The 24,341-nt window shown below is 41.8% G+C and overlaps 2 protein-coding genes and 1 non-coding gene across 6 annotated transcripts in view; 2 read left to right on the top strand and 1 right to left on the bottom strand.

The window, feature by feature from the left end:
* The window catches only part of Pygl (glycogen phosphorylase L), a 45,259-nt gene extending 25,489 nt beyond the window's left edge, over positions 1–19,770 (top strand). For both annotated transcript variants that reach the window (XM_087207967.1, XM_004835554.4), the window contains 13 exons: positions 1,918–2,061; positions 2,285–2,377; positions 3,102–3,248; positions 3,564–3,727; positions 4,248–4,362; positions 4,883–4,984; positions 5,110–5,257; positions 5,367–5,425; positions 5,531–5,672; positions 7,501–7,708; positions 8,639–8,773; positions 9,512–9,578; positions 12,110–19,770. In XM_087207967.1, the coding sequence (XP_087064093.1) occupies positions 1,918–2,061; positions 2,285–2,377; positions 3,102–3,248; positions 3,564–3,727; positions 4,248–4,362; positions 4,883–4,984; positions 5,110–5,257; positions 5,367–5,425; positions 5,531–5,672; positions 7,501–7,708; positions 8,639–8,773; positions 9,512–9,578; positions 12,110–12,292 (1,707 nt within the window). In that variant the 3' untranslated portion in view covers positions 12,293–19,770. The remainder of the gene's footprint in view (positions 1–1,917; positions 2,062–2,284; positions 2,378–3,101; positions 3,249–3,563; positions 3,728–4,247; positions 4,363–4,882; positions 4,985–5,109; positions 5,258–5,366; positions 5,426–5,530; positions 5,673–7,500; positions 7,709–8,638; positions 8,774–9,511; positions 9,579–12,109) is intronic.
* The window catches only part of Abhd12b (abhydrolase domain containing 12B), a 29,443-nt gene continuing 17,785 nt past the window's right edge, over positions 12,684–24,341 (bottom strand). For all 3 annotated transcript variants that reach the window (XM_004835557.4, XM_087207981.1, XM_004835558.4), the window contains 5 exons: positions 24,174–24,253; positions 15,843–15,925; positions 14,479–14,557; positions 13,347–13,465; positions 12,684–13,242 (listed from right to left, as the gene is read on the bottom strand). In XM_004835557.4, the coding sequence (XP_004835614.2) occupies positions 13,215–13,242; positions 13,347–13,465; positions 14,479–14,557; positions 15,843–15,925; positions 24,174–24,253 (389 nt within the window). In that variant the 3' untranslated portion in view covers positions 12,684–13,214. The remainder of the gene's footprint in view (positions 13,243–13,346; positions 13,466–14,478; positions 14,558–15,842; positions 15,926–24,173; positions 24,254–24,341) is intronic.
* On the top strand, positions 19,555–19,852 carry LOC147828834 (signal recognition particle RNA). The gene has a single exon (XR_015450103.1).

The following is a 24,341-nucleotide window of genomic DNA, read 5'->3' as shown; positions in this document are numbered from 1 at the left end:
CCACAAAAGGTAAACTATAAAAAATAGTATCAAGAAGATAAAAAAAAAATCTTAATGCTACCACCTATATATTTCCATTGGTAGTATCAGTCCAGTTTTCTATTCACTTTTAATTTTTAATCATCTTCTAATTTTTATCAATTTTACAGAGGCTCATAGTATAAAGAGAAAAGCAGTTCCATGAGACTTACTATAAAAACATGGTAGCCCATGTCCCATTTCTCAGAAGCAACTGCATCCCTTTGCTTTTCATTGATTTTCTTAGTACTTACTTCCATATTTCTGAATAACATAGTTACTGCTACTGTGTAACTTTTCCATTTTTACACGTTTGTTGACTCCTAGTGTTAAAGATGAGAATTTGCCTTACATTCACACATACACTCCACCTCCAAACACATTTATTTCCCTTTCCCAACTGTCTCATCATAAGTCTATCATAATTTTCACTAGATCCTTAATCAGTGTTCACATTATTATGACTGTATTAATGCTAAGATAGCTGATGGGTGCATAGATGTGTCCCCATCTATGTATAATGACTACATTTTCCTTCCTTAAACAGTTGATTTGTTGGTTTGTTGGCTAGTTGACTGGTAGATTAGTTGGTTTTCTAGATTTAATAATTATTTGTTTTGTTTGCTTGGTTTTATGGGTACTGTCTGCTAATTTATCAGACATACTACCCCAGTTATATAAACTTCCCCCCAATATATTTAGACACATCAAATATCCTATTAACTCAATCTTTTTGAACAGTCTCTTCTGGATCTCTCTTTGAATTTCCTGTCTCTCTGTCCCCTTGGGATCGCCTTTCCCATCATTCTGAGGCCCTGTGCTCATCTACTGTCTGAGGTCTTTGTTTTCTGATTCTGTATCTTTCTCTTTCTTGGTTTTTCTCTTCCCTTGTTTTGAGTAGTACACCTGTACCTCCTGGAAAGATGCATGTGCGAACTCAGTTTGTTTAAAACCTTTCAGATTAGAAGACAGTTCCTTCTTCCCTCACACTAGTAGTTTGCCAGGATCTAGAACACTCAGATATTTTTCACTGCCTTCTAGTTTTCAGAGTTGCTGAGAAGTACAATGTAATTTTGATCAGATTAGCTAGTATTAATAATTAATTGAGTCTGGTAGAATTAATATTGGCTAGCTGTGTTCTGAAGTTTGGTTGGAGAAGAAGGCTGAGAGTCTCACCACTCAGTACATAAGCTTTCACTTAATTTTTGATTCATTTCTTTTTTTTTTTTTTGGTACTGGGGATCGGACTCAGGAAGTTGCACTTGCAAGACAGGCGTCTGCACCACTGAACTAAATCCCCAGCTTCACTTAATTTTTAATAGAGATGGCTGGTACCCCTGCCTTCAGCTGTACCTGCTGTACCCCACTCTGGAGACCCCTGTGTTCCCATCTCCAGAGAATGCAAATCCATGTTCAGCCTGAGTTGGGAAAGGAAACTGCTCAACTGCAGGAATTAGAGATGAGGTCTGAGGCTCTCAAGTGACCTCTTACCCCTCTCACATCTACTTTCAAAGGCACATGGTGCTTCCAGTTCCTGAGTCCTGGGGGCCTCTGGTGTATAAACTGAGTTGCTTTTGGATCTCTTCCACAATCAAGTCAGGATTTGGCTTTCTGAGGTCTCCTGGGTCAATTACCACTCACCCATCTGTTTTTTACCTTCAAAACCTTGTTGCTGTGGCCTCACCCAGTCTCTTTATACCTTTCTAAAATCCTTTTGCTGTCATTTTAATGGGGTTTCAGGAAAACACAAAGGCAAATGCTCCAGCATTCAACAGGACATCCTCCACAGGTGTCCATGGGCTTTGGCGTCCACGTTCCCTGACAGGAAGTACCAGTACCATCATATTTTGACCACACCCACAGTGTGAACCACATTCATTCTGTCTCCCTGGTTTGAAGTTTTTTGAAGGGAAGGAGCTAAGACTGAAGCAGGAGTACTTTGTGGTGGCTGCAACCTTGCAGGATGTCATCCGACGTTTCAAAGCCTCCAAGTTTGGCTCCGGTGACAACGGGGCAACTGTGTTTGATGCCTTTCCAGACCAGGCGAGTATACAATCTGTGGATGCAGGCAGGTTCTACTGAGGGACCAGAACTTCCCATCAGATTTACTCCTCTCTCTGAGCACTGGAAGACGTGGGGAGGGATAGCAAGCCCCAAGCATTTCAGAGGAGCTAGGCCTTTTGCTTAGTGCATCCTACAGGCATGTGTGAGGACAAGGAAGCCAGCTCCTCAGCCATCTGTGACTGGATGTCTTTCCCCCACCCAGGTGGCCATCCAGCTGAACGACACTCACCCTGCACTCGCCATCCCTGAGCTGATCAGGATTTTTGTGGATATTGAAAAATTGCCCTGGTCCAAGGTCTGAAAAGTTTGGCTTCTCTTTCTTTTAATTAACCTGAATATCTGTGGCTGGGGGACTGCTGAAAAGCTCCTTTTTAGGTTTTCAAAAGAGGTTACTGTCGCTAACTTCCAGCTGTTAATGGTATATTTTGCCCCGATGCTGACTAGCCCCCAAACTCAGTGCTTCACAACAGTAAGACTAAAACCTAAAGAAATATGTGCATACTAGAAGGTAGATCAGGAGCTGTATTAAGGCTTATATCATGTTTAGGGTTTCTGAGTCTAAATTTTCTAACCTCAGAAGACAGCTACTTGAAAGTATCCACATATGGGCTGGGGATTTAGCCCAGTGGTTTTGCTGCCTGCTGCGCAAGCGCAAGGACCCAAGTTCGATCCCCGGTACCAAAAAAAAAAGAAAGTATCCACATAGCTCTGGAAGTTAGCATTTTAAACATACTTTGTGCCTGATGAGAGTAGTTTTTATTCCTTATTCTTTTGTATAGTTAATAAAGACATAGAATAGTACAGGAGATTTATCAGAAAGCTGTACTGATTTTATCCGTTTTACACCTCCCCCCACAAAAAAAAAACCACATTCCCATTATCTAGACCGTCCAGGAACTGAGCGGACCCAAGGGTGTCTGACCAAGTCGTTCTGTGGCAGACAGCGCAGAGCTGAGGGTACTTGGCCCTGGGGAGTGGGGTGCATGTCAGGGGAAGCAGCTGACCCTCCCCTCCTGCAGGCATGGGACATCACCCAAAAGACCTTCGCCTACACCAACCACACCGTGCTCCCAGAAGCCCTGGAGCGCTGGCCAGTGGATCTGGTGGAGAAGCTGCTGCCTCGACATTTGCAAATCATTTATGAAATAAATCAGAGGCATTTGGATGTAAGTCATTTGGAGAGATTCTAACTCCTTTTAGGAATGAGGACTTAAGATGTCGGGTGGTTACCGTGTTCCCTCTTCCCATGCATCTTTCCATCATGGATAACTTGAGAAGTACTCAAGTCTGAGTGGGGCTCTGTTAAACACATCTTCTTGAAAGAACTGGCATGAGGGCTGGCATCTCGAGGGTCTAATCCATCCACTCTCTGTAGGAGTGAGTTTGAATTCACCCCATCAGAGACTTTGCCTGGAACTGGAGTAACATCCCAACGTTACTTTAAACCTGAGTAACCAGCAAGGTCTTTCTTGTTTGACTAGAGAATCGTGGCCTTGTTTCCTAAAGACGTGGACCGCCTGAGAAGAATGTCTCTGATAGAAGAGGAAGGGGTCAAAAGGATCAACATGGCCCATCTCTGCATCGTGGGCTGCCATGCTGTGAATGGTGTGGCTAAGATCCACTCAGACATCGTGAAGACCAGCGTGTGAGCCTCCCGCACTGGGCAGCAAGTCTAAGACAGATCCATTCATGGAAAGATGCTAATCTGCCTTTCAGGATGAGGAAAGGCCCTGTTAAAATGTTTAAAAGTAGGCCAAGGGTGTAGCTCAGTGGCAGAGCACTTGCCTAGCCTGCAGGAGGCCCTGGATTTGATTCCTAGCACAGAAAAAATTTTTTTCTTCCGTACAGAGAATCTTTTTAAAAAACCAAAGCTGCCTTCCTCTCTGAACCATACATATTCTAGACTTAGAAGAAAAAAACACTATTCTGCTAGAAAACCTGGTATGTATGTCAGCGCCAGGAAGTCAGATGGAGGTGACTAGATTTGGAACTTTTCTTGTAATCGTTGGAATTGCAAATGAAGTTCTATTTAGAGTGACAGCCATAGCTGCTGTCACCCCTGCCCTTCACCTTTATGGAATCTTTCTAAGCCTACACTTGACTTCTTGAACTTTATCCAGTATGCTTTTGGGCCCACTTTAGTGATTCATCTCTTCCGTCTCCAGATTCAAGGACTTCAGTGAGCTAGAACCAGACAAGTTTCAGAATAAAACCAATGGGATCACTCCAAGGCGCTGGCTTTTACTCTGCAACCCAGGACTGGCGGAGCTCATTGCAGAGGTAATGGGAAGTGGAGAGACAAGGGAGGTCTGGTGGAAGGGAAGACACATATGAGTGCACTTCATATTTGCATATCTGTCCTGCAACAAGGCTGGCTTCACAGTGGGTGGCTGGAGCTGTCACACATGCTGCTTTAATTCTTTCTCTGCTGTAGACATCTTGAAATTCTACAATTTTGAACCAGGGCCCTCTGCAAATTATGCACCCGGCCATGGCTGACAGTAACTACATGACACACAGCTGGAAGATGGTAGCCCTCTTAGCAAATAGATAACTAATGGAACCAGGGTTCTGGGTCACCCTTTTAAGTAGATTTCCTGATTTTAATATCTTACTATCATTGAGACTATGTTTATGATACTAGCAAAAGTGGTCTCCCGTGTAGAATTTCTAGTCTGTTCTGTGAATGAGACTATTCATTGAGCTATGTAGTACAGGAACTCTATTGCCAATGGAAACTGCTCCAGCAGGCATGATTACCATCCCTGAATTAAAGTCATGTCTTCCTTTAAACTGAAAGAAAATTGGAGAAGACTACGTGAAAGACTTGAGCCAGCTGACAAAGCTGCACAGCTTCCTGGGGGATGACGTCTTCTTACGGGAAATGGCCAACGTGAAGCAGGTGAGGCAGCAAGGGTGCACCCCTCCCAAGTACTCACTTTGAGGGTTTCTACTCCACTTTCTCAAGCCACACCACCCAGAGCTTTTAGGTTAGAAGGGCCCTGGTCCCATGCACTGTCTCCACAGGAGAATAAGCTGAAGTTCTCTCAGTACCTGGAGAAAGAGTACAAAGTGAAGATCAACCCGTCCTCCATGTTTGACGTCCAGGTGAAGAGGATTCACGAGTACAAGCGGCAGCTCTTGAACTGCCTTCATGTGATCACCATGTATAACCGTGAGTCAGCACTGTAGCCACCCATCATCAGCATCACAGAGGCAGGGGCAGTGTCACCATCAGTCTCGCCAGCCCCACCCATATCCATCCACTTCTCCATCTTTTTCAGGCATTAAGAAAGACCCTAAGAAATTATTTGTGCCAAGGACAGTAATAATTGGTGGCAAAGTGAGTTGACTGTATTCCACGGGGACTGGAGGGCTGTGATCTCTGGCCATGTTCTGGCCTCATCAATAGTGTTTCCTGTCAGTGTGTTTGCTGTTCTTCCCCAAGGCCGCCCCAGGATATCACATGGCCAAAATGATCATAAAGCTGATCACCTCCGTGGCGGAGGTGGTGAACAATGATCCTGTGGTCGGCAGCAAGTTGAAAGTCATCTTCCTGGAGAACTACAGAGTGTCCCTTGCTGAAAAAGGTACTGCCCTCATTGCAAACCATGTAGGGGACAGGCCAATTCTAGGGACTGCATAGTATGGCAAACAGTTTGCGGACATCCTTGGGGAGCTAGTATCTGAGGACAGAAGCTGGGAAAAACAAGGCAGGAGCTTCTAAGATGACCCACGTGACAATAAGACTGGCATCTTCAGAGCTATGTCACGGGATTATGATGTTTAAATGTAACAAACTTACTACAGTAAAAGACACATTGCCATTAATTCCACTCAAAATACTCCCCCCTGGCTTCAAGCACACTTATCCCATCATCCTTGCTACTTTCTGAACCAGTTCTGGGTTTTTGATGTCCTCTTTCATGTCTTCACAAGGTTTTATCAAAACTACAGTGCACCACTGGCCTTGAAAGCGTAAGGTTCTGAGTTTGATCCCCAGTACCAAAAAAAATACAGTGAATGCTGCTACCAAGTGCCATCTAATAGAAAGGCAGGCTTCTAAAACCATTAAGATGCAAGTCATCACCTGACTCACTGGATCTAGGACCATGTGACCTCTGGCTCTTCTCCAAGTCAAAACCACCATGAATGCTTAGGCAGCCATGACAGCACAACTAAAGATGCAATAAAGGACTTCAGAACTGCTTCAGACAGTGACAAGCATGATGGAATAAATGAGTTTGAAACAAGGGCAGTATTTTGAGGGGCATTAATGGTAATGTGTCTTCTAGTGTAATAAATTTTTAACTTAAATATTTACCATATGTTTGGATCACACCTTACACATTCATTTGCAAGTGCATTTTTCTCCTAGCTAGACTGCCCTGCTATCTTTGCATGGTGCTTTTGGGGCTCTACAAAAGGGAGGAAAGGTCTTCAGTTCCCAGCCCCAGTTTTGCAAGAGAACTGCAGATGTTCCTCTGGTCTCTGCATGGAAGGGCTGCTATTTGTTCACAGAGCAACAGGAAATAAGAGCTGCCAAAGCACGAGGCTTAGCTGTGCCACAGACCAGCACTTGAGGATCAAACACAGAGTTCCCACATGGGGACAGGCTGGCAGGGAGCCATGTCCTTTTCTCTGCCACTGGGACCTTTACTTATCTGCATCACATTCTGGCAAAGCACCATCGACATGCAAATGCCAGCTGAGTATTCACCTACTTCCCCAATTGAAGAGACAGAACTGGAACATTTTTGTTGTGGAGTCCACTGAGGTTACTGTTTAAGAACTCTCTGCCTAAAGGGAAAAGAGCCAGGTCAAGAGAGAGTGCAAATAAGCATGAATATAATCCACAAATAAACTTTCAAAGCAGAGAATTGGTCCTGACCTTTGAAGTCAAAAAGACGTGGCATACCTCAACTGGTGGCCATGTTTCCCTGCAGTGGAAATGAAGGAAGGAGGCAGGCAAAGGGCTAGGAATGTTGCAATCCAAGGTTCTCAGCTTGCAAGGGAGTCCGGGAAGACCTCTGAATTTTATGGGGCAAGAAAGAGAAGTTACAATATATTTTATAAAGCAGAGGAAGTAAAAATAGAACTGAAACAATAATTGGAAAGCAGCAATGAAAGAAGAGAAATGTAGTGGCTACATTTATAACCCTGAGTCCCTAGACACTCTTGAAAGTTTATAGAACAAGAAAGAGTATATAAGCAGGCAGCTATGTAGCACATCATAGCTGGACAAAAGTGACTGCCTGTGTTAAGGTGAGTCAGCCCTGTCCTTCTGCATCCATTTGAATTTTGATCTTGATGTGCCCATATTAATGATCACAACAGGCCAGCTAGATAAATGCTCAGACATAGCACAAGAGGATCCAGGGTGACCACATCAGTAATATTAATGTGCCTTTCTCGCAGTCATTCCAGCCACAGATCTGTCGGAGCAGATCTCCACTGCAGGCACTGAGGCCTCAGGCACAGGCAATATGAAGTTCATGCTGAACGGGGCCCTGACCATCGGGACCATGGATGGGGCCAACATAGAAATGGCAGAGGAAGCTGGGGAAGAGAACTTGTTCATCTTTGGCATGAGGGTAGATGATGTGGCTGCCTTGGACGAGAAAGGGTGAGAAAGCCTGCCCTGTGTGTTGGGCAGGTGACCTCCAGGAGGGTGTGTGAACTCAGAGGACTTCCTGCCACACAGGTATCCCACTGCGACTGTACCATATGAGATGTGGCAGAAGAACATCTCCCGCAGGAGTCAGGGAAGCTGCCTGGTGCAGATTAGTCTTAGCAACCCTAACAAGTGAAAGTCAAGGGAGCTCAGGCACAGGTGCATGGAGGAGTTGCTATTTGTTAAATTGCTACTTGTTGATCCATTGCAGCCAATCAGTTCTCTGTATCTGTGATTTTGCTTTGATCAAAAGATGAACCAGTACCTATAATTTAAACCACTATCTAGTGCTCTTTCTAAGATCCCAAAAAGCTAGATGAGAAGGTGGGAGAGAATAGAGAGGGATACAGAGATGCACTCAGAAGTATTTGTTTTCCTTTAATATCTACATAGGCCTATTAATGTGAGTTCAAGCAAGAAATGAAGAGTAATGCCCAAAGGAGCTGCAGAGATCACAAAATTTGGAGGGTGTAAAATATAATTCCTGACCCTTAGAAATAAATTTCACTCCACAGCAACAAAGTTTAAGAATCTGTGGGTCCAAAAAGCAACTGGTCTCCTAAACACAATGCTCGTTGAGAACCATGAAGTCTGCTTTGAAATGAATCTTGCTGTATTCTAGCAGATTAGACTATTGTGACTAGAGTTTTCATTATCTACTATTCTTAATGTTTATGGTTACATGGGATGAATCAAAAATTAAGGGAGAAAACATACTTTAGGGTCTATTAAAAGTTATTTATATCCATGTTGAAATTGATAGCTTCCATAAATGCTGGTATTTCTGAATGTACTTTTATAGCTGATGGAGTATTTAATATGTTATTAATCACATGCACTAATAGAGCCTGTATGTCCTCACCCACCTACCCTTTCATGCAGGTACGAGGCAAAAGAATATTATGAGGCACTTCCAGAACTGAAGCTGGTCATTGATCAAATTGACAATGGCTTTTTTTCTCCCAAGCAACCTGACCTCTTCAAAGATATCATCAACATGCTATTTTACCATGACAGGTGAGTTCCCATGAGAAATTGGTATGGTCTGGGCTGTGAAAAGGGAACAAAAACATTTTAAACCAATGATAATCCACCCACTTAGATTACCATAGATCTGTGATCTGGTCAGCAAACCTGATCTTGGGAAAGAGAGTTAATCTCCATCAACAATGCCACTAAGGTTTAAGAATGAAACTCTCAAGAAAATGCATAGATCTTGAGACCATAATGCTAAGTGAAATAAATCAGACACAGAAGGTTAAATATTGCATAGTTTCTCTGACATGAGAAACCCAAAGATAAAAATAATTTAAAGAGCAAAAGAAAATAGAGATGGTAGGAAACAGAGAGGTAGACTTTGTGGAGATGGGAAGAGGGGAGAGAAGAGAAGGAAAGTTAAAATGATCAAGATATAAATGTAATGTACTAATTCCCCAAGACAAATGTAATTATTATGTATCACAAACATATACTGATAATTTTTTAGAAGGATAAAACCCTCAAATCTGTGTTCTTTTTCTCTTTCCACTGATATGCTCAACTTTCAAGTGCATCCATATGATGACATTTTTACATGTGGGAAGAACCACAGAAAAAGTAGAGGGCTGATGAACATTTTTATGAACAGAAATAGGAGTTTTTGGTAAAGTAGTCATGCTGACATTAAGCAAGAGAATTTTCAGTGGAATTTTAGCATGCATCTGTTAATGGAGCTTTTTGCTCTTTTGCTTTTTCCTTCCAATCATAAAAAAATAGGTTTAAAGTCTTTGCAGATTATGAAGCCTATGTCAAATGTCAAGAAAAAGTCAGTCAGCTGTACATGGTGAGTAACTTGCAGAGATTTGTAAAAGAACTCAGTTTAGCTAATCAAATTTCTTTTTTATTAAATCTAAATAGTAGGGCCCCCCTCACTATTGGAAAGGGGACAGGATGGGATGAAGATACAGCTCAGCGGATACTGCACATGCCTAGCAGGTGCAAGGCCCTGCATCCCATCCCCAGGACCACAAAGAAAAAGAAGTGAGGCAACTTTCCAGGATACTTAGATCAAAACATGACTTTCCCAAGTTTAAGCAGAGGCTGGGGTTTGAGATTTCTATAGCAATTGTAAATTTTTTAATATCCAAGTTAAAAAAATCACAAGTGATTCATTATTTCTTGAGGACCTACCATACAGGATGCACATCCTGGCAGCTCAGGATATAAAGCCTCATACAGGCGGAGGAGCCTTAGGCACCATTCACTGAGAGCACAGCATGGCCAAAGCCCCCTTCCCCCAGTGAGCCCGTAACACTGGGGTTGTCAACCAGAAGAGAGCATCTCCATCTCCGGGAGGGCAGCTGCTGCAAGGTACAAAGATGCTGCCGACCTTCTCCCCACAGAGATTCTGACTCAGTAACAGTGGGATCCACCATCAGAGTTTGAAAACCATGCCAGGGTGTTTCTAAGGCTGAGCCTTAGTTTACTGGGATAAGGACCCACTTCCCCAGTCTTTGAACCCTGCAAAAGAAGAACCTCTCCTGGACTACTCATGGAGTTGTGCTCTGTGAGTAGAACATAAATGTATAGAAAGAGGAGAACTTTATGCTTGAATTTTTTAAAAAAGAAAAAAAAAAAGACTACACTATGTGAAAAAAAATTTAAAGGCTAGAGCTGTGTGAATAAGCCTTCACAGGCAAAGTTACACGTCTTTATCCAGTAGCCCTCTAGGTATAAAGAGGTTTGGAAGGTTGATCTTTTCTGACAGGAGCGACTTTTAGTGCATCGCAGGAATCCCAGAGCAGGGGATACAGGAGGCGGGCTCTGTGCTGAGGCTGTGGGGAGGCCCCACTCGTATTTCCTTCTAGTCTTTCCCAAGACAAGTGACAGGCGGTCCCCACGGTCACCCCCAATGTCCCATGGGGGTTGTAAAATAGGACTGTTCAAGGCCTGTGCTACTTTCCAGCCCTTTCTTTCTGTGTGAATCGCCAGTGCCCCGAGTCTCTATAGACGCAGTACAGTGAGTCCAAGCTAATGGCTGTGAAAACATGGAGCAGGGGGAGAGCTAACCAAAGGGGCACACACAGCCCCCATGAACTCAAAGTCGGAGGAAAGAGAAGGGCCACCTCAAGAAATGTAAACAAAACAAGGCAGGAAAGGAAATTATGAACAAGGACAAATTTACCTGTCAATTCACACAGTGCATGTCCTCTGTAAACCGTGGCTGAGGTCCGGAGAATGCCCATTTACATGCCCATCATTTGACCCAGTCCTGCTTGCTCATTAGTGCAAATTGCAATTTCCCACTCTTCACAATAATTGTCTCGTTGACACTTAGTGAACATGACCTGCATAGCTGGACTAGAGGACTAAAGGGAAGAGCAGAAGCGCTCATTTGCTTTTACTCTAATATAATAAGTTTGCAAGGCCTGACTAAATATAATTTCGGGCTCTGTTTTATAGTATCTTGAAGTATGATAATAGTTTTAGTCTTTGTTTTAAATGCTTATATGCACTGGTAAACAAGTTTGAATAATATCCAGTAAACATTCAGAGTTTTGGGGGCAGGGATTGTTTTGTTTTATTTTTTTCGGTGTTTTGGGACAGGGTCTCACTATGTAGCCCAGGCTGGCCTTGAACTCATGGGGATCCTCCTGCCTCAGGCTTCCAAATGCTGGGATTATAAGTGTGTGCCACCATACCTGACTCAACATGGTTTACAAAGTATGAGGCTATAAATTAAATCTTTTTGTAATCTCTTTTATATGAAATTTTGAGATTGTATTTTTAAGGATAAAGCATTAACTCACCCTGTTTTGAAACCCCAGTGGAGTCTCTGGACGCAGTATTGACCTACTGGGGCATGTACCTTTAGAGAGCACAAAAACAGCTAAGTGGGCCAGCACAGCCTTTCATCGAACTGGCTACTGGCATTACACTCACAGCGGACATTCAAGGGCAGTGTTTTGAAGCTGTGGGAACAGCACGTTAAATCTCTTGACATGGCACATTGCATAGCATGAATATTTGTCTCCTCCTTCTCCATAGTAAAGAGAATGCCTCACCCATAATAAAGCATGAGAAATACAGCATTCATCACAAAACACTGTAACCACAGCAGGAATTACCAGTTAGAGAATTTATATCCATGCTTTCTCTTAAAATGAAAAATGCTATTTTCATTCCTAAGAGAAATATCCTCTAAATATGAGACAAATGCAGCCTGCCCCTACCTGTCCATCACCTGTGGAGGGAATCTATTTATAACTCACTAGAGTTCTGTCGTTTCCCTATGAAATGGACTTGATCTGATATTTGTCATCAAGCTTGCTGGCCACTCAAGCCCTTGGCTGTGTGTGCATATGTTTTTTACAGAATCCAAAAGCCTGGAACAGGATGGTGCTCAAAAACATAGCTGCCTCGGGGAAATTCTCCAGCGACCGGACAATTAAGGAATATGCCCGGGACATCTGGAACATGGAGCCTTCGGATCTAAAGATTTCCCTGTCCAATGAATCTAGCAATAGGGTCAGCAAGGTCAAAGGAATTGAACTGTAAACTGTCCCTAGAAAATATAACTTCTTATTGAACTTGAACATTTTTACAACATTGATTTTTGTCTTGCGTTTCATTAGCTAATATTAGTTAAGTATCTCTAGGAATGGGAAAGTACATGACTTATTTAGGGCTAAAAATAAAATGTCAATTTCCAAGGACTGCATGAGTGCCAGAACTTATTACTTGATAAGTGATCAATAGCCTGCTAGGACTCTCCCTAAAACTAATTAGAAAGCTAGAAAACTGCCTGGAATTTTTTAATGCCATTTAAATGAACTAAACTAAAATAGAAATTCTTTAACCACATTCTCACACTGCTGTCTTAAGTCAAACCAAAGGCCACCGTCTTAGTCCATTCAAGCTTCTATAAGGCTGTAAATTGGATAACATGTAAACAACAGAAATTTTATTTCCCACAGTTCGGGAGATGAAAAGTCTAAGATCAGGAGCCGGGCAGATTCGGTGTGTGGTAAGAGGCAGTGCTGGTTCAAGTGCTGGGGCCTTCTCACTGTGTCCTCGGCGGGGGAAGAGGGAGAGCTTCCTGAGAGGCCTATTTCACCCATCCTATTCACGAGAGGCCTCAGGACCTCACATCTCCCAAAGGCTTTACCTCCTAAAACCATCCCATTGATGAGTCGGTCTCAGCGTGTGAATTTAGGGGCAGACACAGACACCAAGCCATAGCAACCAACTTACTCCCAGAATGTCTGTTGACCATATATTTTAGATAGGATCCAAATTTTACCAAGTTCTGATTCTCCACACTCCACAACACCCAGCATCTATGCTTTCCTTATTAAAATGACAAGTGACTTGTGGAAACATGCAGGCTTTCAGCTCCTCTAAGCAGCCTCGTTCAGTTTCACAGAGAGAAAGTCTACCTCACAGGTCTTCAGCTGAAGATTCATGCTGCTCTCTGACCTCACGCCCACTGCTTGCTCAGGAAATCTCTGCAAAAAAATGGACCCAGATCAGCTCATGCTTCCTCCTGCTCTTGGTCTGAGTAAACCAAAGCAGCCCAAATTCCCTTTACATGTAGCAAAGCAGTTCTTACCTCACGACTTTCACAAACATGGGGCTTTTACAAAGATAGTTGTGGTGGAAGCCAGGAGGAAAGATAACCATCTCGACCCTCTCCTTATTCCTGTAGGCAGCACGTGCAATTTCATAGAGCTGTAAGAGATGGAAAGGCAGGGTCTCAAGGCTGGCAATTCGAAGCTCTAGGTCTACTATAATTTTCCGAAAAGATATCGAAACAATCAATTTGGAGAGTTCATCTGAGTCAGACATGGAACGCTCCACGCCCCCTAGTGGCTGTCTGTCCAGCTGCGGCACAGAACGCTCATAGTTACTACAGAATTCGGACAAATCCTTGTCCTTCCACTGCGGGTACCTGGCTGCAAAGTGGCAAGGGATGTCGCGGGCCACTGTAGTACAGGTTTGTCTAAAGGGGGAAACCCATCCGCATTTGTAGAGCTGCTACAGTACAGACCACATGGAGGTTCCCACAACAAGCCGGGATCGTCTCTCCACCTGGACAGCCCCAGACAAGTGGCTGAGTGCCCTAAAACACTCCCCTGGGCTCAGTGGCCAACTGACACTCGCTGTGTAAACCAGGCTACTTAGGGGCATGGAGAATGCCTTATAATATCAGATCCTCTGTTGTGGACCAGAGGAGAACTGAGGCCTAACTGGCCTCCTCTGTGAGCACAATGGAGAAAGGCTGCATTTTAGGGAAAAGTTCAGACAGCTGAGGTTAAGTTCTTTACCAGAGCATGTACTGATGGGTACTAGGAAGCAGATGAATCCTGTGTTACCGTGACTGCTTGTGCCCATGTGTGGGTGAATAAAAGCGAGGTGAGCCGAAGGCGCGGGCTCCTCTGCCTACTAGAGGTGAGAGCCCCCTGGCTGCCCGCACACGTGTTAAGATGACTCCGTGTCTCTGTCATTCACCCTCATTCACCCCCTGACCCCCCCACCCCCATCAGGGAGGAACAAAGTAGCAGCTCTAGGTCCCAGAGCAAGGCCAGTAAGAGAGTTGGCATCAGGTGGTGTCCAGCATGGGGTTGGCCCAGGTCGGAGTCTGTCTGCCATCTTCTATTAAGCTCTAATCAAAATTCAGCTGGATTTTTTAAAAGGTACAATAAGCATAGGGTGCTTCCATCAGTCCTGAGCTCTTAGTTTACCTTTTCTCCATCTTCTATAGGCACTGTTCTGTCATCCTCTCCATGTATGATGAGAAGCGGGGAAGACAAGAATTTAACACTAGGGACAAGTGGGAAAAAAGCATTCAGTTTCAGAGCTGTACCTTGAGATTTAAATGACAGCGTTAGCAAAACATGAGGTTTGCCCAAAACACACAAAAAATCTCTTTCCTTGCAAGGAATGACAATTTCATACATAGACAACTTCATGTAATATTTCTTCTCAAGTTTCCCTCTATTCTATTTGTGAATACAGTGCAATCAAGTATTTGGTTTAATTTTATGTGGTATTTGAAAATTTCAGAGAACATTGAAACAGAATTTGCACACTGTACCTTATTTTTTATAAAAATAAGACATGACTCTTTTCTGACTTCACCTTGTTGTGTAAAACCTGAAATATTTTAATTGAAAGGCCACAGAAGGCCAGACATAGTGGCACAGGCCTGTAATCCCAGCATTCTGGGAGGCTGAGGCAGGAGGATTACAAGTTGGAGCCCAGTCTGGGCAACTCAGTGACTTAGGGTGACCCTGTCTCAAAATAAGAAAAAAAGGACTAGTAACGTAGCTCAGTCCAAAAGTCCTGCATTCAAAAAGTCTGAAAAACAAAGTAACTCCAAACCCCCAAATAACAAAAACGACCCCAAAACCAAGAAGATCTTTTTGTAGCAATTTATTTTTCCCCATTGCAAGTAGAGGATAGATATGCAATTACTAGTTTTCATTAGCTTCCAGTCAGCCTCCCAGTTTAGTAATTCAAAAAGGCTGTAGCATGAAGAATGACATCTCTCTGTCCAGTGACTTTCTCAAACAGTCCTTCCTTGTCCTTCTAAACTCCGATTCCCAGCCATCCCTGCCACAGTGACTCAATGTTGCTGCTGGCAATGTTGGATTTCCTCAGTGTGTTATGACAACTGCCTATTTGGAAGCATTCTTAAAATATGCTCCGTGAGAGGCCAACTTGCCTAATGTTGGTCGCTGGACTCGCTGTCAAGTTAAGAGGCTGGGTATTAAGTGGGTTTGGGTTACATAGGGAATTTGGCCTAGAAGTCAGGGCTCCCTTAAGGATTACTGGACTAGACCATAGGCCAAAAATAGACAACTCTCTTTATGACTTCAAAGAGAAGGCTGAATTGATAAAGGCATCAAAGTAGATATAAGGAAAATAGAAATACTGAACATTTGTATGAACTGTATTCCAAAACCTACTGCCCATCTATATATGCCAAAATGATATCTTAGCATGCCATATTCTAGTGATTCTGACTTCTCATCATCTAATAAGTCACATGGTAGTTAACCTTAGATTCCTATAGAATAGCAGACATTCTTCATCATTAGCTTACTTTTCATCATTGGCAAAGACTATTCTGTCTTCTTTTAGGGATTCTGTAAGTGTCTGTAAACATCTTGGAAACTTCTGGCAAATCTATTTTTTAAAAAGAAAAAGAAAACCATTAATATCTTACCCACAGCTGTTCCACTTGTCTCTCACTGTGAACCATGCTAACAAGTGATTTTCTAAATATAAAAAACTTTCCAAAATATTTATGATTTTAAAATGTAATTCATGCTATTTTGGGGAAATTTAGAGAAAAAAAAAATCCAGCAAGGAACAAAGAAATAAGTCACACATTTTCCTACCATTCTAGAGAAGCCCAGGTAACCCTTGGCTTTTACTTCCTGTCTTGTTTTAACACACAAAGTACATCACAGACCCTTACTCCTCTCTGCTCATAAAGAAGCAGTGATATGTAAAACCTAAGATTTGTTTCTACTATAAACATAATTAACTAGTAGGAAGAAGATTCTGATTTGTCAAAAATTCTGGTAGAAGTATGCAATACCTAGATAATTGGTTTGAGAAAATTGGAACAGGAGAAACTATTGAATGTGATTTAATATAATAATACTTTAAAAGACATTTCAGATTTTGACAATGACCACAGGGCTCCGAGTACAACATGTACCACTCTACAGATGCTGAATTTCTTCTGTAACAGCAAAGTCCAGTAAATACAAGGCTATCCACATCTGCTTTTTGGATATTTTGAATAAATTAGTTCACACGCCCTAAAAAATCCATTTCAACTGAAAGGAAGCATAAAGGACAGAAACGCCAAGCAGTGGGCCCCTTCTTCTGGCCTTTGGCCCCCACCTTCACTGTGTGCCCCACACCCACTCCTTTCCATCTGCACTCTGGCCCCGCCTAGGACATCGACATCCCTTTGGACGCTGCCAGCCATCCCAAGGGGCTCCCTGTCTCCACCCTTGCACTCCATAATCCCTTTCCCATGGGGACACGGAGTGATTGCTTCAACCTGCAAACCAGATCTTGCTCAGCACGGTCCAAAGGCACTTGGATCACATCAAGCGCATCTCCTTGGCCTTGAAGCCTCTGCAGAACCAGTGGCCACCTCATCCCTGCCATTGAGCCCCCTCCTGCCTCCTGTCCACCTTCAGGCTTCACTGCCTCTGCTTCCAGAACATGCCAAGCTTGCAAGGCCTCACCTTTGCTTTTCTCTAAGACCCCTGAATTTTGCCAACATAGCTGGCTTCTTATAATGCAAGTCTCAGCCCAGAGGGTATTTCTTCAGAGGTTTTTTTTCCCAGGTGGCTATTAAACCTTGACCTCCACCACTCAGCCACTCTCATATTATTTTATTGCTTTTGCAGCACTATTGGGTATTTTCATTTTTTTCGTTTTTGGTACCAGGGATCGAACTCAGGTCCTTGCGCGGCAAAACCACTGAACTAAATCTCCGGCCCCTATTGGGTATTTTCTTATTGTGTATTTCTGTCTGTTTCATAAAAAGAAAAATCAGAAATGTCTTTTTCTCTGTGATATCCCCAGAACCTAGGAAATGTTTTGGTACGTGATAGGCATTCAATAAATATTTGCTAAAGAAAGGATGGATCTATTATGTGAGTGTCCCTGGTGTACACTTTAGCCATTATCTGTCAATTTCATCTTGGTGTGCCTGAGCTTCAGCTTTTATATCTTAAAATACACTGGCAAAGAGGAAAGACCAGCAAAGAATTAAACATATTCCTTCATTGTACTTGAGAGGGTGGGATGAAAGGCGCTATGATGGAGTAAAAGGCTTAACACCAAGAAAGGGAAATAAGTGCAGAATTGATAGGCCAGGGCTGACCAACAAAACCTTCAGCCTCATCATTTTTTAAAAAGAGAAATAAATCATTAAAATTTGCCCCCAGGCTATAATGTCATTTGTTATCATCCCCCAAGATGAACTGTGGTAATATAGAGAAGAGTGACTTTTTAAATATAATGATGTTTTTAGCAATTTTTTTCTGGCTTAAAAAAGCAATTCATCCCCTTCGGTAACCAAGTGGATACAATGAAGGAGGTGGGCAGCCATAGATACAGGCTTCTGCCTCACTGTTTTGGTGCTGGCTCACTGCTCCCAGGACCTCCTTGTTTCCTGGAATTTGTGTGACCTGAGCTTTTTCATGTTCTCATTGCAAATGATTTGCAATCAGGTGCAGGCTGAGAACTAAACACTGCCTCTCTTCATTCTTCTCCCCCTTCTTCATGCTAAGGGCAAGAGTTCTTGGTTTATTTTTTTCTTTGCTTTGCTTTCTGATTTCCTCCCTCCTGGAATCAGGACTCCTCAGAGGAAAATTCAGTAAGAGAAGCCCTTTAGCGATTCATCTCAAATTGTGAAAGAGGAAGAAGAAAGCAGACTCAAGTCTCCTTTGTCTGCGATTGCTCATACCCTACCAGCCAGGGCTGCCCTTGGAAACCAAAAGGCCACAACATCCCTCTGGCCCAGACCATGGCAACCGGCTCCTAATTGGTCTTCCTACTTTCCTCTCTCTTCCATAATCCTACCAGATAAATTCTCTTACAACACCAGCCTTGTAAACTCTGCTGTTATACAGCTTTGGGAATGCCACGCTGTCTACTAAAAACAACTGCTAACCTGACTGCAAGCCTATCCACATCTGTCCGCATCTTTCATTCCAAGGCTGCTCCCCTCCAGCTGCTGCCTGGAGTTAGACAGCATGTTCCCTTCTTATTAAGGCATGGGACAATTCCACAAGGCTCTAAGCCTGGATTTCCCTCGTCTCTAACTAGAAGCAATGATGCCACCACACTCCGAGATGCTAGGAGGGTCTGAGTGGGTCACAAGAGCAAAGGTGTCCATGGGCCCCTAGTGTTGACTCTCAGTGTTCTGTAATACAACTCTCCTTCCCACCTCCCCATCCTGGTCTTGCTTCACGTTTCTCTGCTCCTCTGTTTCCTAATGATTTTCCCTTACTTGCAAGAAAAGAACTTAGATCCTAGCTCTCCGTGAGATCTTCAGTGAGCACACCTGCATGCAAGGAATTAAAACTTTTTTAACTCCTTCTATACTTTAGTCACTACTCTGGGTCCTTCTCTACTAGTTTTTAGTCTACTCTGTAACAGCAAGAGTGGAAGAAGGGAAAGACCATTTGCTGGGTGCCTATGAGCAGCGGGAAACTTTACACACATTACCTTACCCTGTGCATTAGGTATTATCAATCCCATGATTAAAAATAAATGAGAAAACTCAGAAGGTAAACAACTTACAAAGGTCATAAAGGGTTGGTGGCAGAGGCTGGATTTAAACCCAAACTTGTCTGGCTCTATTGCCATGCTCATTACCCATGTCACTCTGAGTGACAAAATAGATTCCAAGGTGAAATCTCTGTTGTCGCTTTATGGTCCCATGTGTGTCCTTTCTCTCCAATTAATCAGGAAAAGACCCAGGCCTTTTACTCCCTGCATCTGTCTCACCCTACCTACCCTCCCTTAGTCAACAATAATGGTCAGAATCCAGCACCCCACTGAGAAGAGAAACAGCTACTGAGTGCTTACTCTAGTAGGGGGAACCTTAGTGTTCTGCCTGCTAGCTACGGTGCTAGTGTGGGTGTAGCAAATGCTTTGTTGACTTAGGACATTATCAGGTTACGATGGCTTTATGAGTATAGAACTTCATCGTAAATCAACAAGCATCTGTAAAGTTTGTGGCATTTTAAATTGTATTAAACTTTTAAAAATTGGGAGAAGCCGGTCATGGTGGCACGCGTGTGTAGTCCCAGCTACTCGGGAGGCTGAGGTGGGAGGATCGCTTGAGTCCAGGAGTTCTGGGCTGCAGTGCGCTATGCCGATCGGGTGTCCGCACTAAGTTCGGCATCAATATGGTGACCTCCCGGGAGCGGGGGACCACCAGGTTGCCTAAGGAGGGGTGAACCGGCCCAGGTCGGAAACGGAGCAGGTCAAAACTCCCGTGCTGATCAGTAGTGGGATCGCGCCTGTGAATAGCCGCTGTACTCCAGCCTGGGCAACATAGTGAGACCCCGTCCTCAAAAAATTGGAGGAAGAGATTTTCCTCTTCTAATGATAGAGGTATTGTTATAGACTAAACCTTTTGCCAAAGATAACTAACAAAACTGGACAAAATATTTAAATAAAGAAAAGAAACCTCTCTTAAAGATGTCAGACACCTACCAAGGCGGTGAGAAGTCTATATCCCAGAGAGTAGGGAAGACCAGAGAGGAGAGCCCAAAACTCAGTGCTATCTTTCTCCTTGAGACACAGCTGTGGCCGCAAACGGAAGCAAGAAAGGAGGCAAAGGGACCCAGAAGAGATGGCCCAAATAGAACAGAACATAAGGAAGTCAATTTGAACCTAACTGTATCATAATTACATTGACTATAAATAGGCTACTACAACTAATAGACAAAATCTATCTCCGTAATATGATGCTTATAAGAGATATATGTATTAAATATACCCATTTGAAAAGGTTGAGAGTCTAAGAATAGAAAAAAACACCATGTAAACACTAATCAAAATAAAGACATACTAATACTGGGTAATGTTGAAGTTAAGTCAAGAAAAACTATCAATCACGTTTCATGATGAAAAATGATTAATCCACTTGGAAGATTCAAAACCTACATCATTATATTCCTAGGCACATGCACCTAATAATCTAACCTCAAAAACAGTAAAGAAAAATCTGACAGAACTAAAATAGAAATAAACAACTCCACAGTCAGAGCAAGACAGTTTAATACTCTTCTGGAGTAACTTGGAAAATAAGCAGTGCAAAATCAATATAGATGTAGAAGAACTGAACAGCATGATTAATAATCCTGATCCATTTGACATAAATAGAACACCATGGCAAAACAGTGAATATGTTCTTTTTAAGCACGTGGAAAATTCACCAAAATTACCATATGTTGGGATATAACAGATTTCAACAAATTTCAAAAGACTGAAATACTTTAATGTATATTTTTGGATCAGAGTAGAATTAAGGTAGAAATCAACAACAAATATAATAATAAAATCTCCCAATGTATGGGAGTTTTGAACTGCATTTCTAAATGGCCCTTGTGGTCAAAGAAGAAATCAATAATACTACAAAATATTTTGAACCAAATGATAAAACACATTTCAAAACACAGCAGCACTGTGGCTTAGGTAGAATATATCCTGATGCATAAATTAGAGATGGAGAAATACTGAATATAAATTATCAGGTGATTAATAAGTAACATCTCAAAAGATTGTCAAGGAACAAGCTAAATGTAAAGAAAGATACAAGCAAGGGTATAATATCCTTGATCTTAGCCGGAAAGATGAGAGGTGATAGGAAAGGAATAATAAAGGTAAATCTAAAAGTTAATAAAATAGAAAGCATATGGTTGGTTATTTGAAAAGTCTATTAAAATAGACTCTCAACTCTGCTGAGAGTGTTGGTTGCTAATGGTTCACAGTACTTCTTACTTTTGGCTGACAGAAGCCATGATTCCTGAAAGGTTCACCACCCTCCTGCCCCTCACCTCCACTCCACCCTAGGAGATGCAGGAGCAAGAGGCCCCTTCAAGCCCACAGCCCCATGTGGACAGTGGGTGGTGGATCACCAAAGCCAGTCTCTACCTGAGGTGGTGCCCATATCCTGCTGTTTCCTGTCCCTATGCTACTATCTTCCTTCCATTGCAGGTCTTTTCCTCCCATGTATCTCCTCAATAATCCACACAAACCATATCCCTACCACATCCTTGGCTTTGCATCCAGGAGAATTCAATCTGAAGCTGAAACTAGAGAAACCCTAAATAATAAACACACAAATATACACATAAATAAATGGCAATACATACATAATAAATAGTAAATAAGTGTTCATGAATTACAGGGCTCAGTATTGCAAGGTATCAATTCCCCCAAATTGATGTATAGATCCAGGGTAATCCCAATCAAAGTCATAGCAATTTTCTTTGTAGAAATTGACAAGAGTATACAAAATTGTACATGAAAATGCAAAGGGTCAAGAATAGCCAGGCACTCTTGAGCAAGAACAAAACCAGAAAACTTATATAACCAATATAACCTACTATAAAGCTATAGCAATCAAGAGATTATAGTATCCATATAAGGATGGACAGATGGACAATGGACAGAAATGAGAATCTACCACCAGGAGGGTGTGTGTGTGTGTGTGTGTTTAAACACTGGAACTGCCAAGTGGTGAGGAAGGTCTATTTAATAAGTAAGTAAGGCTGGGCCAATCGGATCTCTACTTCCATACAAAAATCCAAACCTGTGAATGATAACTTGCAATGTAAAAAGCAAAACTGAGTTTCTAGAAGATAATATAGAAAAGCATCTTCATAATATTTGAGTAAACAGAGGACACAGAAGTACTGACTATAAAGAAATGTATTAGTAAACTGCTCTGCATTATATTTAGGAATGGTTTCTTTATCCTGACATACCATTAAGACAGCAAAAAGACAAAACAAAATACTAGAATGTAGATGCAATGCAAATACTTTTCTAATGACTTATATTCAAATTGATAAAAGACATGAACAAGTACTTTGTAAGAGATCAATGATATAAGGGCAAGGATATGACGCAACTGGAATTCCTGTACTTGTACTCCTAGGGCACATTCCACTGGAATTTTTGCACAGGTTAGTAGAACGAGGGTTCAAGAACATTCACAACAACAAAATTATTAGTTGTGCCAAACTGAAAGGTGTCCATAAAGAGCAGACTAGGGGGCCGGGGATTTAGCTCAGTGGTGTAGCGCCTGCCTGGCAAGCGCGAAGCCCTGGGTTCGATCCCCGGTACCAAAAAAGAAAAGTGAAAAAAAAAAAAAAAAAAGAGCAGACTAGGTCAATTAATTGTGGTATGTTCATGTAACAAACTATTACCGCACATTCATGAAAAGAGAGCACAGCTCTCCACATCAAGAATAAAATCCCACAAATAAAATATGGGATGAAAAAAATAGAACACGACCTATAATTCTATCTATATATAAAATTCAAAAACAGACAAAACTATATTCTTTAGAAATGCACGTGCAGGTAATAACACTGTAAAGAAATACATTGATAGGACCACCATAAAAGCTAAGGATTTTGTCTAATCATCAAGGATTACATAAAATGGGGCCTAGTAGACTGGGAAGTGCTAGCACTGCTAATTTCATCACTTAGGTAACAATTACATGGGTATTCAGTTTGTAAAGATTCATTAAATCATATATTTTCATATTTTGCTAAATTTCAAAATTAATTTTTGTAAAAACTAAAAAAGATTGCATTAAATTCTTTTACACACCTACAATTTAATGATTTTGTTAGTTTTTAATTAAATACAATAGGTGCCCAACTAATGATTATATTAAAAATATTCAATTGCCTAGAACCAATTGCAAATGTTGTATTTATTACATCTTAAATTATTCAATGTTCAATTGAGTAATTTAAACATTTTTGATTATAGAGGAGATTCTTGTACTATGCCAAGCTTTAAACAATAATGGGATTTTCAAGATTATGTGATTCTGTGAACTGGGTATCTCAGAAAGCAGTGAGCTACCTTCCCCTGAAAATGGTTAAATAATTTCAGAAAGTTCTATGATAGCCTACTGTACCAAAATTCAGAAAGTAAACAGGTTAAAATACCTCCCTGATGCTTTGCAGCATCAAGTAACAATTTTAAAATTGGGGCCCTGTATCCCTCTAAAGTTCCCCTCTCTGTCTCTGTCTCTCTCTCTCTCTCTCTCTCTCTCTCTCTCTCTCTCTCTCTCTCTCTCCCCTCTTTCACACACACAATCTGCTACCATTTATTTGGGACTATAATATTAATAATATACACATTAGAATTTTAAAACTACAGCTTGTGGCCCAATTCTTTGTACTTTATTTTCTTGGAAAGTGTGTGTTCTCTATGTGGAATACTGTGTAATGCATTTGGCAGCTTCCTTGAATTCCTAGAAATTTCTTTGTGATAAAATCATGAAACATATATGGCTGACACTCTTGGGGCTAAAAATGATGTATAGAAGTTTATTTTCACTTTAAATATGAATAATAGTAATAAACCTCAGGCAATTCTAGCTATTAAAAATTATAAAAGATCAGAAGTACAGTTAATGAGAAAGCAAAACAATGAAAAGGGCCTTTTGCTTGTTCTTAATAAGCCATTAAATCTGTTAAAAGAAAATCCAAAAGCCATCATGTCCCCTTTCATAGTAACTGGTTAATAAATTTTGACACAAGTTAGAATAACGTAAGTATGAAACTATCAAAGGAAAGGAAAATATTTCATAAATACAGATGCATATTTGACACCTTGTGACGAAGAACCAGAGACTCACCTGTAACAAGGGGTAGCTGATACTTGCAACCCAGATGTTGCTGTATGGACATTCCAACACAATGGCATCCACTGGGCATCCTTGAAAATAATAACAAAAATACAAGAAATTAGTAACTAAAGGCCCAGGCAGGTTCAGCTGCCTTTTCCCTCAGAGCAGTTAAACTGA

This window comes from Heterocephalus glaber, unplaced genomic scaffold (assembly GCF_053883595.1).
Source record: "Heterocephalus glaber isolate CG9 unplaced genomic scaffold, H.glaber_assembly_v1.0 deba00000901, whole genome shotgun sequence".
NCBI lineage: Eukaryota > Metazoa > Chordata > Mammalia > Rodentia > Bathyergidae > Heterocephalus > Heterocephalus glaber.
This window is presented reverse-complemented; position numbering and strand designations above follow the sequence as displayed.